This window comes from Lipotes vexillifer, unplaced genomic scaffold, assembly GCF_000442215.2.
Source record: "Lipotes vexillifer unplaced genomic scaffold, Lipotes_vexillifer_v1.1 scaffold204, whole genome shotgun sequence".
Classification (NCBI taxonomy): Eukaryota; Metazoa; Chordata; class Mammalia; order Artiodactyla; family Lipotidae; genus Lipotes; species Lipotes vexillifer.
The window spans coordinates 2311386-2327235 of NW_006777418.1; the positions used below are offsets into that span (position 1 = coordinate 2311386).

Genomic DNA, 15850 nt, shown 5'->3' on the forward strand with positions numbered 1-15850 from the left:
TACACGGATCCTTGGTAAATGTTTATTTTATGAAGCTGGAAATATACCCAAGTTGCTTGCCAAGGTTTTCCCTCCTTTCTTGAAAATCTAGCCTTGGAGACGACATGGATGTATATCAGCTGCAGGAGGGAAACACTGCCGGCCCCGATGGATTTGCCATTGGCTACCATATCAACTGACAGCACAAAAGGTGAAAGGGCAGTGGCCTTCTTTGATGTCCGTGGGCAGGATATGGAACAAATGGCACTGTCAATTGTTAAAACCTTTCCTGGCACCAGCCCATCTTTGCTAACGTTCTTATCCATGCCGTGCACTGATGACTGGATGTGAATGACACACTTCCAGAGACTGACTCTGTCCTGCCCTCCCACAAGAATGGTCTGGGGATCATTTTGGGCTGGTTGGCAGCCACGCTATCTGTGCTCCCAGAACTTCATGAATTAACAGGGAGAAAGTCACTACCCTGGGTTCGAAACAAATGAAAGAGCTCCTCTTTTAAGCATCTTAACTAATGATTATAAATTTGCATAAGAAACTTAAGACCTCACCCATGGACCACCAGTGGTCTACATAATATACTTTGTGAAGCAGTAAGCTAGAAGGTAAAAGAAAAGCTGATCCTACAAAGAATGCCTAGAATGCATCCCAGTTCTTTACAATCAGTTTTTGTTGATTTCTGAATGAAGCATGTTGGTGTCAACAGGGTCCACGTTTCTTTCCTTCCTTTTATATTTGGAGGCACAACTGTAAAATCAGAGGAGTTAGATGAAACACTGGAGCCTCCCCTAGTCCAACCCTTATTGAATAATGAGATACTAAGTCATGTTAGAGAATCAAGGCATTTCTTTTAGTGGAGAAACTGATGGTAGTTAATAAAATTGTGTCATCATCAAAGGTGAACTCACCTAGGGCCTTGAACATTTGCATTCCTCCATATTTTCCTTCAAACAGAACAGTGTTGTTTAATGGGTTGAAGGCACGGCACATTCTCACTAAAACCACTTCCAAGCAACCTATGAGAAAAAAATTTCAAATGTGTATATACATATAAAGAGGTTACTACTGCATATAGGTCAAGAGACTTTAAAAAACTTTAAAACACACACATAGACACAGACACACACATTCAGAAACACCTCAAGATTCCTTCCCAAGTAAAAAAGAACTATGTTAGAAATAAAGCTCTCTTGAAGTCTATGTGAGGAATTAAAGATAAAATATACTTTAAAGGTGACTAAAATGAAGGGCAAAAACATTTTCTTCAGAAGCATACATTTTCCCCCCTATTTTTGACTCATAATGAAGTTAGTTTCAACTCTTGAATTCACCAGTAATCATAAGTGGCCCAGAAAGGAGATTTGCAGCAGGCAAGTTCAGTCTGTTAACTTTTGTAGAAGTTTTGCTGTTGGGGAAACCTGTTCTCTGCTTCAGTTTTTAACACACTCCATGTATATTTCTGCATACGATGACTTCAATAGGGACACCTTCAGGATGTTTCTTGAGGGTACCATTTATGTCCTGGTATCTTTGAAATGAGGGTTTCTTGGTCAAATAAGTTTTGGCAAAAGGCTGAACATTATCCACTCCAGGGAGTTATAATCAACAGTCACAGGTCAAAGGCTGTTGAAGTCCCAACACGAAGGAGTTTGTTCAACCCTGATGGACCTATCATTTCTGAGTTCTCTGTTAGCCCAATGGTGGCAGGACCTTCATCTGCAGCCATAGGCAATTGTGGTTATTGTATTCACTGTTAATATCTCCATCACCTAGAAAATTCCCTGGCACATAGTAGGTGCTTAATAAATATTTATTAAATGAATTAGTTCACTACCTTTGTTTTTCCCTCTGAACATTTACTGACATCCTGAGCAAGTACTGCAAAGTTTCTCCACATTTTGGAGAAATGGGCTTTTGCCCCACAGTGTGTTGGAAGGTAACACCCAGGCTCAGAAGTCAGAAACTTGCATGAGAACATCATATAGATGATTTGGCTACACCCATGTTGTACCCAACTGTACCCCTGGTGCCTTTCTTAATGCTGCCATGTATATTTATGTCTGTGTTTTATTTCTTTGTTCTGCTGACGTATCTGCTTTCCCTCATATGTCACCTTAGCATAGGGGCTTACGCATAAGAAGGAATCTGCAAATATTAATTGAAATAATGCTTTTCTGAGAAAAACAATAATACGTACCATTTATTCACCATCTACAATATGGAAGGCACTTCCCTTGACCCCTTACATTCTTCTACATTCCATGTCACCTACCCTTAAACCCAGGTGGGCCTACATGACTGCCTTGACTAACAGGTGCAGTGGAAGTAACCCTATGGGACTTTTGAAGCTAAGTCAGAAAAATGCTACACACTTCCGCCTTACTCTCTTGAAATGCTAACTTTCGAAACCTAGCAACCATGCTGTGAGAAAGTCCAAGCAGTCTGTGGAGGATAGGAACTGAGGCCCCCCCTGAGCCCAAAGCCTTGACTGAACTCTGGGCTGTCAACCAGCACAAATTGCCAGCCATGAACACGAGCCAGTATGCAAGTGGGTCCTCCTGCCCTCAGTCAAGTTGCCTCAGTGAACACCACAAGCCATCCCTTGCTAAGCCCTGCTCAACCTGTAGCCTTGGAAGCAAAATAAATGATTATCGTTGTTTGAACTAAGTTTTGGGATTGTTTTTATCCAGCAACTAATACATCAAGTTAGAGTCAAGATTTGCACCAACCTTAATCATTTGGTAAAGAAGCAGCAGCAACTTAGAATAATTCTTTTATTTGGCTCAAGTTCAAAAGGCAGCTTTTCTCCACACCTCGTTTTGTACAGTAGAGACTAACACAACATTGTGAAGCAACTATACTCCAATAAAAATTAATTAAAAAAAATAAGCCAGCTTTGCCAGATACTGGCTATGTGGTATTGAACACAGCCCTTCACTTCCCTGAATCTTTGCTTCCTCTTCTATACGATGGAAATAATTACTGAGCACACGAGATTAAAAGAGATGTCACAGGTAAACATAAACATATATATATATGTTATTGCATATATATAAATTATGTTATTATTATTTGCTATAGCCCAGGACCATAAAGGTTCACATGAACACCATAGTGGTTCTTATTTTCTATTTTCAAAGGGGGTCAAAAAAGACAAACACATTTTTTTCCTGTTTGGATAATGGCAGCTGCAAAGTCAATCATGTGCAAAGTTTCCTGAGTTGCTTCCTAAGTGACAGTGTGTGTGTGTGTCAGAGAGTGTGAGGGAGAAGTGGGAGGAAGGATTAGAGCAGAGTGAGTTTCTCCCGGTGTATTCTGGCTGCAGGCTATCCTCATTAAAATGACTGGAAATGACCACAGAGGCAGAGCTCAGCTAGCCTGGATTTTTTCCCCCCAACAGAAGGCAAGTAGTACATTTTAGAGCCAGCTCAGCAATTCAGCCACCTTGACACGCTAATTACTAGCACTGCCTGTCAAGCTGGGTATCTCAACCTCCACGATTAATAGCTCCACTTTCAATAAGCAAAATTGTATTTGACTTCAAAGGGGAACTGAATGACTATCAGGGCATTTTTATTATTGAGAGTTTCCTTTGGGAGTTGGCTGACAGCATGGGTGGTAAAAATGAGCTACATGTTGGATGGAGGATTTTCTAGAACTAACAGCAAGCTAAGGGTCAACCACATCCGGGTCTAAAATAGGCCCCCCATGAATTTTCTTGCTTACCTGACTTCAGAAGTAGGATTTGATCATTTTGACAGAGTTCCATGAAGCCTGTTATTCGCTTTGCAAACTCTACCACATATTGGATGGCGTGAGTGATCTGGATGGCACATTGCTGCCACAGTGCTTCCCTGGACTTCAAGAGAGAAAACACAGAATGTACATGGAGCAAAGAACAACTTGGAGACTCAGTGAAATACGCAAGGTTGCCCTAACTGGCGCATACCTGTCACTTGGGGTGCATGGTAGGAATTTACCCACCTTTAGAAGAGAGGCAATATTTTCTAAGATATTGCTTTGACCTCTTTGAACCTTGATACACCACAATTATCAAAGTAATGAGGCTAAAATAATGGAAATATTGCAATAGTACAAAAAGATGGGCACTTATAGTTTCTTTATTATTTTGCCTCCTTCTCCTCACCCAAACAAACTCAAGCTCTTAGTCTATTTTGTAAAATCAAACTCTTACACTGAGGAATAGCAATTTCATTCACAGGCTTCCAAAAAATTATTTCCACGTGTACCTGACAGACACTAAATCTGTAATATTTTTATGTTGTGTTCTTTTCCCAGAACTTATGGAGACTGCTTTTTGGTATAAAAAAAAATTCAAGGGGGCTTCCCTGGTGGCGCAGTGGTTGAGAGTCCGCCTGCCGATGCAGGGGACGCGGGTTCGTGCCCCGGTCCGGGAGGATCCCACATGCCGCGGAGCGGCTGGGCCCGTGAGCCATGGCCGCCGAGCCTGCGCGTCCGGAGCCTGTTATCCGCAACGGGAGAGGCCACAGCAGTGAGAGGCCCGTGTACCACAAAAAAAATAAAATAAAATAAAAATAAATTCAAGGGAAAAGACATCAGATCAAATCACTCTCTTAAGTAATATAGAACCCCGGAAATGTATTTTGATCCTTGGGTTATTTTCTTTGGAATGGGAAACATAAATCCAAGTTATATGTTAATTCTGTTTTTTATTGACCATAACAACACCTATGCTTTTGTCTCCTTATTCATATAAAAGTGGTAAGATTTAATTATTCCAGTGGAGAAAAATCAGTATGTTGTAGTCATATATTTATATATAGACACATTTATATATTTTATTAAAATTTCATTTACCTGTAGGTTTTGTGATTATGGATCTCAATCCTGTAGAAAATTAATGTGAGTCAAAGCAACAACAACAAAAACAGCAACAAATTCCTTCTCTTAAAACCTTCTCTAATGGACACAATAATAATCAAAATAATAATAATAACAATAAAAATGTAGGGTGAGTTGTCCCTTTTTCCTTTGGTCCTTTTTAAACATGTAGGGCAAGAAAAAACATTCAGAATGCTTTGTTGCATATCTTTGTAGTGTAAGTTTGCAGCTATTATTCCTGCTATGACTTTTTCATTTGCTCCTACTCCTTGCCTGGCTGCAAGAAACCACTATGAGATGTCCTAAAATCACCTGATGTGGGCACAGTCTCCCCAGTCACTCAAATAGGGCAGTGGTTTTCAATCGGGGTCGTTTTGCTCCCCAGGGAACATTTGGCAACATCTGGAGACATTTGGGTTGTCACAACTATGGGTGAGGGGATGCTACTGGCACCTAGTGGGTAGAGAGCAAGGATGATGCTAAACATCCTACAATGTGCAGGACAATCCTTACAGCAAAGAATTGTCCAGTCTGAAATGTCAACAGTGCAGAGGTTGAAAAAGCCAGAAACAGAGAAATCACAGAAAAACTTTCCTGCAGTTTCCCAGAGTACCTTGCTTTGATACGCTTTAATTTCTTCATACGTGTGGATCTGCCATGCCAGCTGGTGTAGCTCCTCCATGGTGTATTGACATGTCTCCAGATGGGACTTAATGATGTTCTGCGCAATTCGATCTATGAGAAAGAATATCAATTTGAGGGTTTGTGAATAAAATCCCACTCTGCGGAAAGAAACCTGCTGTTAATGTGTTTCCTGTAGGAATGCCTTTTGGAGATACTCCAATTGTATGAGCATGTCTTTAACATTACTATCTATTTAAAAATCTCCAGACAAACTCTTTACTGCTTTTTTTCAATGTTCAGTCTTTTTATCAAAATTAACTGCCTTTTCCTCCTCTTTTTGGTCACAAAACTGGGGTCTTAAAGTTGTAAAGTGTTCAAATAGATATTTATTTTTAAAATAAATACAAATTACCATGTACCACGTTTCTTGATTTTTGGCCTGAAAGTCCACTCACAGTCTTGTAACACTTGTCACACTGTAACAGTCAGTGTAAACTCCAAAAACTTTAAAATATTTGGAAAATCACTAGATCCCCAGTGTTTATCTCAGAAAGGAGGAATTGAAATATAAATGTTTTGCTTATATTTTAAAAAGGGAGGATTAAACAATAATCTAAAAAAATAGTTTTCTATAGAGGAAAGGGAAGAGAATGGGGGCACAGGGATAGAAGCCAGACTTCTCTGATGGTATCATTTTTGTAGATTTGACTTTGGAACCGTGTAGATATCTTCCATAAATAATGTGAGAGGGAGATGAAATGATATGGACTCATGAGGTGATAATTTTGAAGCTGAGTCATGAGGGCCCTTATATTCTTCTTTCAAATTTTTCATAAGATAAAATTTTTCCCTGAAAAAGTTAAAAAAGAGGAAATGGTTTCATTCATAAAAAAAGTAGAAATACTTTTGGGGGGGGCCATTTATTCCAAATGGGTTGTATTTAGTATTGTATCTTAAATATCTATTATTTTGGGTTTCGAGGTATGGAAGTTGAGTAATAGAACCAGACATAAGAGCTCTCCTTAACAACCTGCAGTGAGTCCCCCGAAGTTGGATAGAGCTGGCAGAAGGTCCCCTCATAATCCCCCCTCTGCTATTTGAACATGTGAAGGTGACATCTTGGAATTCTGTACTTAGGATTTCTGTAAGTGGGATGTGAGTAGAATGAAGATGACCAAATTTTCTGCCTGGTAACTGTTCTTGGCTCATATAGAAATGGAGTTTTTCTTGTGTTTCAGGTGGTGCCATTTTAAATGCAATTTCTGTTCTTTCTAAATAGCAATATTTCATTTCTCCAGGATAATTCTCAAAGCAGTACTCAGGTACCGTTTTCTTTTTTTACCTTGCTAAGCTTCTGGTATATATGGAGTAAAATAAATTGAGTTTTAGTAATGTAGAGAATAAAAAAATGTAAGCTTAAGCTTCTAATGCACCTTCGAAATAAAAAAATCTCATATACCATTGCCTGGCACATTATAAACACTGAATAAGTGGTAGCCACGATTGTCATTATTAGGACATTCTACATAGTTTTTCATCAGGGGAGGAATCTGACCACCCAGTGGAGATGAAACAGAGCTATTTAATTTTGGAATCAGTGCTACTGAAGGAAGGTATTTCGATATTTATTAAAGTTGTTCAATCAGAACTATAAACTGATGGACGTAGACGATGCTACAAAATGCTAACTTATGATTATGGCTATGCTCTACTGGATTCAGCATTGAGCATTTCTAGACTTTCATTGCTTATCATGCTATAAAAATCCTTTCTTTAAAAAATCCTATATTCAAAAATGTATTGAACATCCTCCTATGTTGTAAAAAAGGGCAGGAAATATTCTATACATCATATTAAAATAGATTGGTATGTCATGGTTCATCATTTTTCAATTTCATTTGGGCAGTCTAGTTACTTAGACTCTTAAAAGAACATATCTATTCCTCAGTAGGTATATAATGAAAACGTAAGATTTTTATGGCTCTATAGTTTTCAAACATTTATCTTCTTGGTGTAGTCTGTTTTCATTTTCAAAGATATACCGATTTGTCAGTAGTTTACAGGCTTCAGGGTTTATAAGCAAAATTACAATTGCACTCAAAACTGCACTATGAAAAACTTTTTATCTGTTCCTTTAAAATATCTCCTGAGAATTGCTAGCCAAGGTTTAAGAATTCCCTGGCCTTCTGCCACCAAAGTTTAGGGTTCTATGGGGTATGAGGAGTGGGCATAATAAACATGTGGGCAGATTAAGCAAAATTGAAAGTTAAATCCACATGGATGCTTTAGGACTCAGCTCAGATGGCCATTCCTCCAAGAAGGTTTCCCTGCTTCCCAGTGTCCCACGTAGAAGGGCCAGCTGCCATTACACTTTAATTCCACCCCCCAGCTGAACCTATATTCCAGACTCCCACTGTGCTTATTTGAATGGATGTTTCTACACCCTTCAAGATTGTGAGTTCTTCAAGAGATGGACCGCAGAACCCAGCATAGCGCCTTCATATATTCATTCACACGTTCACAAATACTTTCTGAGAAGCTATTATATACCAAGTTAAGGTACAGAGTTTAAAAAAAGACATTTTCTTTTTTTAAAAGGATCTTATAATAATATCATGTCATACCATGACGTAACAAATGCCCTGAGTTATTGTGGAAGCCCAAAGAAGAAAGTAACTAACTCAGTTAGAGGAAGGCAGAAAAATATCCACAGAGAAGACACCTGTTGACCTGGGTCTGAGCAGGAATTTGTCACATGAAGAGAAAGACGGACATCAGGTAGAGGGGATGATGGAAAGGCACAGAGAGAAAACTAGCTCTGAGCTAGATAACCGCTGACATTAAACTTTACATCTTTACAATCCTTACCTTTTACAAACAATTTCCCTTTGACTGAGGAAAAAAGTGAGGTTCAGAAAGAGTGAGTGACTTTAGACCCATTTTTACAGAGCTAACAAATGGTGTTGAAATCAGCTCTGTCTTTTCCAGCAAAAAGTCTATAGTGTTTGCAATACAGAGTGCATGGAAGAGATGGGGACAAAGAGACTAGGGATAGACACTGTGACTGGAGATGGAACAGCTGCGTAAGCATGGCCATGGAGTTTGGATTTTACCTTGTAGGCGATTAAGAGCTAGTGGAAGCTGTGACGCAGGAGAGTGACATGGTCAGATTTTTGTTGTAAAAGGATGATACTGGCCATGGCACGGAAGATGAGATGGCATTAAGGAGTAAGTGAGATTAATCAGGCTGTTGTGAAAAATACAGACAAGATATGAGGAGCTTCTAGTAGAGGTGAGAATGACAGAGAGTGGAGAGGCTAGATTCAGGAGAATTCTGAAGGAGGATGCATAGGACCAGCAGGGTGTGTGTGTGTGTGTGTGTGTGTGTGTGTGTGTGTGTGTGTGTGTGTGTGTGTGTGTGTGTGTGTGAGACAGAGAGAGAGAGAGAGAGAGAGAGAGAGAGAGACTGGCCCAACTGTATCAGCCAATGTTGAGTTAGTAAAGATAATGTTGAAAATATCTATCCATCCATTCGTCCCCTCGTTTTCTGCTTTATTTGACAAAGGATTTTAGAAAGCTAAGACTGACCCTTTGTTTGATGATCTTAAAGCCTAAGCACTCATGATGGCTTTAACATTAAACATGGGCAATTATTTCCCACACCCTTGTGGTGAGAAGTAAAAGGCAAATCTCTTTTTGACATAAGACATATATCAATGAATGCTAAGACACAGCAGCAGCAGTAGCGGGAGCGATCCTCCACTTCCTTTCACGGGTCTGCAGTGCAAAGGTGAGCCACGTGCAAAAACCGGCTTGACCCTCTCAAGGCTCAGGCCGGGGGGGGGGGGGGGGGTCAATAAACCACACAGTAAAGCTAGACTTGGTCCCTCGGGAGCGAGGCCTGAAGGCTCATTCTGTCGATTAGAAAGATGCATGAACATCAGAGGAGATGGTCTGCTTGGACTGAGAGTCTGCAGTTGTGAAAAGGGGAGAAGGATTTAAAAAGAAGGGACAAAAGGGAGAGACAATGAATACAGTATGCAGAGTTCCTGCTGGGAGCCAAAGGAACTTTCAAGAGTCCTTGCCTGGAAAAATAGAAAAGGTAATAGTAAACGCTGTCATCTCTAGGGACCAACCACATGAGAAAGTCCAGACAAAAAGACTGAGGTAAAAGAGCAGGGGATATGGAATCTTTCTGGGCAATCGCACACCCTTCATCCGTTTCCCTGATCTGGATTGCTGTTGCTTCTCAGAGCCCAGTTTCGGATCCTTTAACCAGCTTGCGCTGCAGAAAGCACATGTTGAAGGAGTCAGCACGCACTGTGCTGGGATAATGGGTGCAACAGAAATATGACTGAATAATGACTGAATAATGGGAAATTCCACCACCTTCAGAGGTGACGCCCATGGACTCTACAGTCTCCTTTTCCTGAGACCAGGGATGAGGCTAGAGATTTCTTAAGTGGACCTGAAAATGCAGCTATTACCTTCTCAGTAGTTAAGATTCAGTATGCATCAGTGAGACAGAGCTTTGTCCATTTCACTAAAAGTACGTGGGCTGTTTGATAGTTAATAAAACAACAACAAGGAATGAGAAAAACAATTGTATATGCTCAGTCCAGTCATTCCTTTTCAGTCATGATGAGGGGAAATGTAAACACTGATGCTGGCAAGGGAAAACTGGGTGTGTAGTTATAGGTTAATAGTAAGTCCATGATCCTCGTTTTCTATTTGTTAATTTCATGAAAAATATCCTGCTCTCACTTTGTCTTGCATCTCTTTTTTTTCTCATAAAATTGCTGTTTTATTTTTAGACTTTGACCCTTATACTATTCTTGAAGGAAGGCTTATTGGAACCCAAGACTTATAACTAATTAATAGAATTTGTAACTTCATGTATTAAGTAACTTTATGAGATAGAAATGATAACATGAGATTCAAATGAAAGAATAATCCTAGAAATCTTTAAAATAATTGATATAGAGGTATGTTTTTGGCATAGGTTGTGGTGATGGTTTCATGAGTGTATACTTATCTCCAAACCCATTAAGTTGTAGACATTAAATACAGACAGATTTTTTGTATGTCGATTATATCTCAATAAAGAGGTTTAAAAAATAATTGATAGAGGCAAATATACTTTATCATTTTTGATGAAAAATATTGAAAAATATTGTTAAAATTGTTACACTTCCCTAGAAGCTTTAGGGGTAGTCTTAAATCTGCTTATGACAGGCAATAAGAAGAGAGAAATTAAATTTTTGAAGGGAAAACTAGAATAAAATTGATGGTAATTCTCAATAGTGTGTGCAAAAATTGTAGAACCCTGGGGCTGGAACTAACCTCCTTCCTTCATTTCCAAATGGACTGTATCTAAATAATTCCAGAAATTAGTTGGGTCTCCTGTCTCTCTTTGCAACTTTGGCTCCCTCCCCACACTGTGATTCATCCATCATCACTGTGATCTGTGGCATGAATAAATCAAAGAAGTAGGAAGGAAGTCCCTCCTTAAGGTATTTACAGGTGGTTGAGATGTGCATGATATGTGTAAATATTAATAATATTTTGTGTAAATCAATTGTGTAAAAATAATATTTTGAAGTAATATTAAAGAAATACATGAAAAATAAATTTTGTTAAGTATTAATTCATATAGAAAAGCGAAGTCTGGAAAGAAGTCATCTAAATTGCCTAGTACTATGTAGAGAAAAGGCTACATCTGCTTATTTTGGTGAAAAGTAAGTAAACTGACAAGTAAGGTGACAATTTCTTGTTTATAACTGTAATGTTATAAAATGTGGACCAGCTTGCAGCTACTAAAATAGCAAGTGACCTTCTGCAGCTCTGATTTCAACCACTCAGCGGGTTTTTTCCACCAAAGGGGCTTATTTTAGCTCTCACTAGACATTTCAGCAAATGGCGCTCTCCAAAGGCTACAGTGTCTCAGACACGGATTGCACGGGTGGTTTCATTAGAATCCCACATCCTGGGAGCGGGGAAAGTTGAGTATATCTTTAAAAACTGCTGCTTTCAGTGTTATTACCAGGAGCACCCGTGGCCCAACTGTATCAAGGCGAGAAAGCTGAGACTCAAAGCTATATATAGCACTAGAGGGGGCTGCATCTGAAGTCCCTAATTCTTTCTCCTCCCCCTCCTTTTTTTTTTTTTTTTCTTCATGAGAAAGGACGGTTTCTTCTTGGTGAACTATACCCCCTATTCATTTTCCTCCATAAGGGATTTTTTTTTTTAAACTTGGAAGTATTCTTCTTATAGTACTATATCTCAGCCTCAATCAAGATGATTAATGAATTTTTAATTTATCACTTGCCTTAAGGATCTAGAGAACTGCTCAATTCTCTGTTTAGTTTATACTACTAGTGTGAAAGGGGAATTCTTAGGGGATTCGCTCTGAATTAATGGCAGGGTATCTCTATGGACTTGCTCAAGGCAAGTTTTAAGTGCCTGCATTATTAGGTTTTCAGAATATCAAGATTCCTCAGAATCCACACTCTGAGGCAGTGACTCTAATATATTAGAACAATTGGTTTAAAGGTGAAACATTTAACCAAGGGTGCATTTTGTCTTTTTGACAACAGACTACCGGTTTTATAAGTTTTTGGTCCTTAAATAGAACAAGTCTGCTGGTTAGTGTGTAATAGATGACTGTCAGAGAGGACAATGTTACTTTCGAGACCTTTCTGGTTTTTCTAATCTCTATTTAGAGATGATTATTTTGAGGGCATAAATAGAATTGTGCTACCAGCATAAAAACATCAATATTTAAGCTTAAAACAGCCATCTATTAGTGATTCATAGCCTCAATAGGGAGGTAATATTTTCAGCATTTAAGTTCTTCAAATTTTTTAAAGAAGAATTTAGGGGCATAAATAACCCAAAACTTATTTGTTGGCTCAGTTTCAATGTCCATCCACTCATTACTGTTTTACCAGTGAATTAGGAAAGCTTCTGGTTTCCTTTTCAAACAAATTCTATTGCCAATTATTATATCAGAGAATGGCATAACTGATTTTTACTTCATGTAGATCTGAACCAAAATGTTGTTAAAGTGCTTCAGAAAAATATATTAACAAAATACGATTGTTACTAACTATAAAAATGATGAAAATGTGATAAAACACAACTCAATAAAATATGAACACAGAGAAAAACAGTGAAAAAAATCAGATTAATACTATAAGTAATAGTATCTGGGAAAGGACTGAATGAACAGATTAATAAATAAAATGGTTAACATTTTATCAAATTTCAGGAAGTTCAGGTGAGAGTATTTTAATAGGAAGTAAGAAAACTGAAACTAAAGCAGAAAAACTGAAAGAATCCATAGGGTATTTGTATTTAAGCAGGGTATATCCAAAGGAAAAAACATCATACACAGCAAAACAAATGAACTATCTACGAGGGTGCCTTCTTAATAATTTAATAATGGAAAGCTGTCTTGGATCACAAGTGTTTTGTTTCATTGCAATAGTGCATGTCTAGTTTTGGGGAAATTACAGTTCCCTTTCTTCAAACTAGCTAAGAAAATTAAGAAGATAGTATAGAAACACTACCTTTTGAAGCTAACTTTCATAGTAAAAGACCCTCCTTCACAGAACAATCAGAAAAGATCAACGTACTTCAACGGCCTAGAATTGGCGAGTTTTAAGGAAAGCAGCTTGTAGGATGGAGGAAGCCAATATGAATCCATTGAGCCTTTTATTTCACGCCCTTTGGGAAGTCACTTAACATTTTAAAGTCGTAGTTTCTTTGGGTTTGATTTTCTATCCATAGAAAGATTTGGCAGCAGTGATATTTTCTAAGGGCTGTGTAAAAGCATGGCGACTTGAGTCTAAGGGGCTAAATAGGAATTTCTCTTTCTTTTGACTCACGAGGGAGAAGTCTTGCAGAGTTACAGAAGGTCGGAGTACAGCTCACAGTCTTAAAAGTACTTGAAGTGTCTTAGAACAAACAAAAACAAGATAATCTAGAGCCCATGAAAATATTTCCCTACTCTCTCTTAAAAAGTACGCCTCCTTGGGCTTCCCTGGTGGCGCAGTGGTTGAGAGTCCGCCTGCCGATGCAGGGGACGCGGGTTCGTGCCCCGGTCTGGGAAGATCCCACATGCCGCGGAGCTGCTGGGCCCTTGAGCCACGGACGCTGAGCCTGCGCGTCCGGAGCCTGTGCTCCGCAACGGGAGAGGCCACAACAGTGAGAGGCCCGCGTACCGGAAAAAAAAAAAAAATATAAAATAAAATAAAAATAAAAAATACAAAGTACACCTCCACACATTACCCAAAGGACACTTAGCGGGTCACAGATGATGAAAACCTAATTACGGAAATTGCTCACGGCCATCATTAGGACTGACCTTTACTATTTGGATTTTGTTGACATATGGATTGACCGTTAATTTAAACAGAAGCAATCCCTCCCCAACCTTACCCCCCTTTGGAAATGTTGCCAATATAATTCTGACCTTTAGGAAGAACTAATTCAGGAGAAATCTTTGGAGGCAATTTTTACATTTTCAAACATTTAATCTAAATTTTTAAAAGTAATGATTGCTTAAATAATACATTTAATTGACTAATGCTTTAAAATAGGTGTTTTCTAAATAGTCTAGCACCAAATGTTCCTGGAGCACACCTGTCTGAAAACCAAACAGCAGTTCCACAATAGTCTGCATAAATAGGGCTCAGATTTAAATAATAAATTTCTTCTCAGTAGTAAGGGCATATCATCATATATCCTTATCTATAGCTTACATCCTAAAATAAAATAAACAAAAAGTCTTGCCAGCTAGAAACATTTCCAACAGGTTTCCCCACATTTGTAAATATCACAGAAATAAATCCTGTACTGGTTGGCAGAGAGAGCCTGTTAAGTTGGTTGTATACCATGGTAATGAAAACCAAAGTGTATCAAGCTCCATCAACCTGGCCATCAACTGACATTTCTGTGTCCCGTAGCCTATGTGGCATTTTAACCCCAACCAGCTCTTCCCAAAATAGGTGCTTGAAAATGTGGCTAAAGCAGTACCTATTCACCCCAGGCAGGGGAAAAGTGATTCAGAGCTCTTTCTAAGAGTTAAGTGTCAAGCTTGCAATGCGGGAAATACTAGTCAACAGTGGGGCTGTTTCAGAGATTGTCTTACAAGCATAAACATTCCCTCCTTCAATAAGTCATAGATAGAACCTCATGAAATCTCCTTCCCTCTTCCTTACTGCAGAATATTTCATATCTACTATGGCTTTTGAAACTGAGTGCATAAATTGGAATTGGTTTTCCAATAGCTTCCCAATAGCATTTTTTTTTTTTTTTTGGGTTGGTGCATTTTAGAACCTTCTTAGGAAGTTCTGAATTCTGAGTCAAAAATTAATCCCAAACTAGTATCTCCAGGGGACGTGTACTGAGGAAGATCAGTTTTGCATAATTTCAACTCAAAATAGAAAAGGTGATTTAAAAGATTTACTTAATCCAGTGAATGCTAGCACATAAGGAAAGCTGTACTGACAGAGGTACAAGCATGTAGTGGTTAATCTGCATACAGGTACTATAAATAGATGTGCAGGTTTATAAGTACTTCAACTGAGCATATATGTGTGTATTACTTATAATGTAAAATCATGTTTATATATGTTTAGAGCCTTGCTGGTCACAAAGTACTTTTGTATACATTATGCCATTTATTCCAGTTGTGGAGAATCATTGCACTGAGCACGACAGTAGAGTGACTACAACATATTACTAGGTGAGTTAAGACATCTTTTTCAGGTTGTTAAAGGATATCTAGAAAGATACGGATTTGAATGACTCTAGGGAAGAACTACAGTGTCCTCTATCCCAGGATGCTCCGGAATAATTCATGGCCATGGACTAGTTAATACTATAGTTGTGACCATGGTAAAGATCCCAGAAATGTGACAAATTGAGTTGATTAGCCCAGTCCCCACACTCAGGCAATTCCTTTTTTTTTTTTGAGATAGAAGACAGGATTCTGGAAATAAGCAGCCTCTTGGGATGTAGTCTATGGAAAGCAGAGAACAAGGTAGTATGAAAATTTCAGAGGAGTCAAGTAAATCCCTCTCAACTGACCAAGGTGATGTGGGTAGGCCTGGGGCTCAGTCAAGACCATATCTTTATTGTTTTGTCCCCCTTTTTCTTTCAAGAGGGGTTTGGGGAGGTGGTCAGGTTGAAGTGGGCCAGAGAGGACAGGTCAATTTGCCCTGAAGTATCCATACAGCGGCTCACTCTTTACTTTGTACATGAACTAGGGATGGTTTGAGATTGGCCACCAGCCTCTCATTGATCAGCTCCTGGCTGTCCTTGATGTTCATTTTTTTTTTTTTTTTTTTTGGGGTGGGGA

General features: G+C 38.8%; 1 protein-coding gene across 1 annotated transcript in view; it reads right to left on the bottom strand.

Moving 5' to 3' along the window:
- RORB (RAR related orphan receptor B) overlaps positions 1–15850 on the bottom strand; it is a 71841-nt gene that overhangs the window by 15387 nt on the left and 40604 nt on the right. The window contains exons 5-7 of the mRNA XM_007450995.1: positions 5474–5595; positions 3724–3856; positions 906–1013 (exon numbers count right to left, since the gene is read on the bottom strand). Coding sequence (XP_007451057.1) covers positions 906–1013; positions 3724–3856; positions 5474–5595 — 363 coding nt within the window. The remainder of the gene's footprint in view (positions 1–905; positions 1014–3723; positions 3857–5473; positions 5596–15850) is intronic.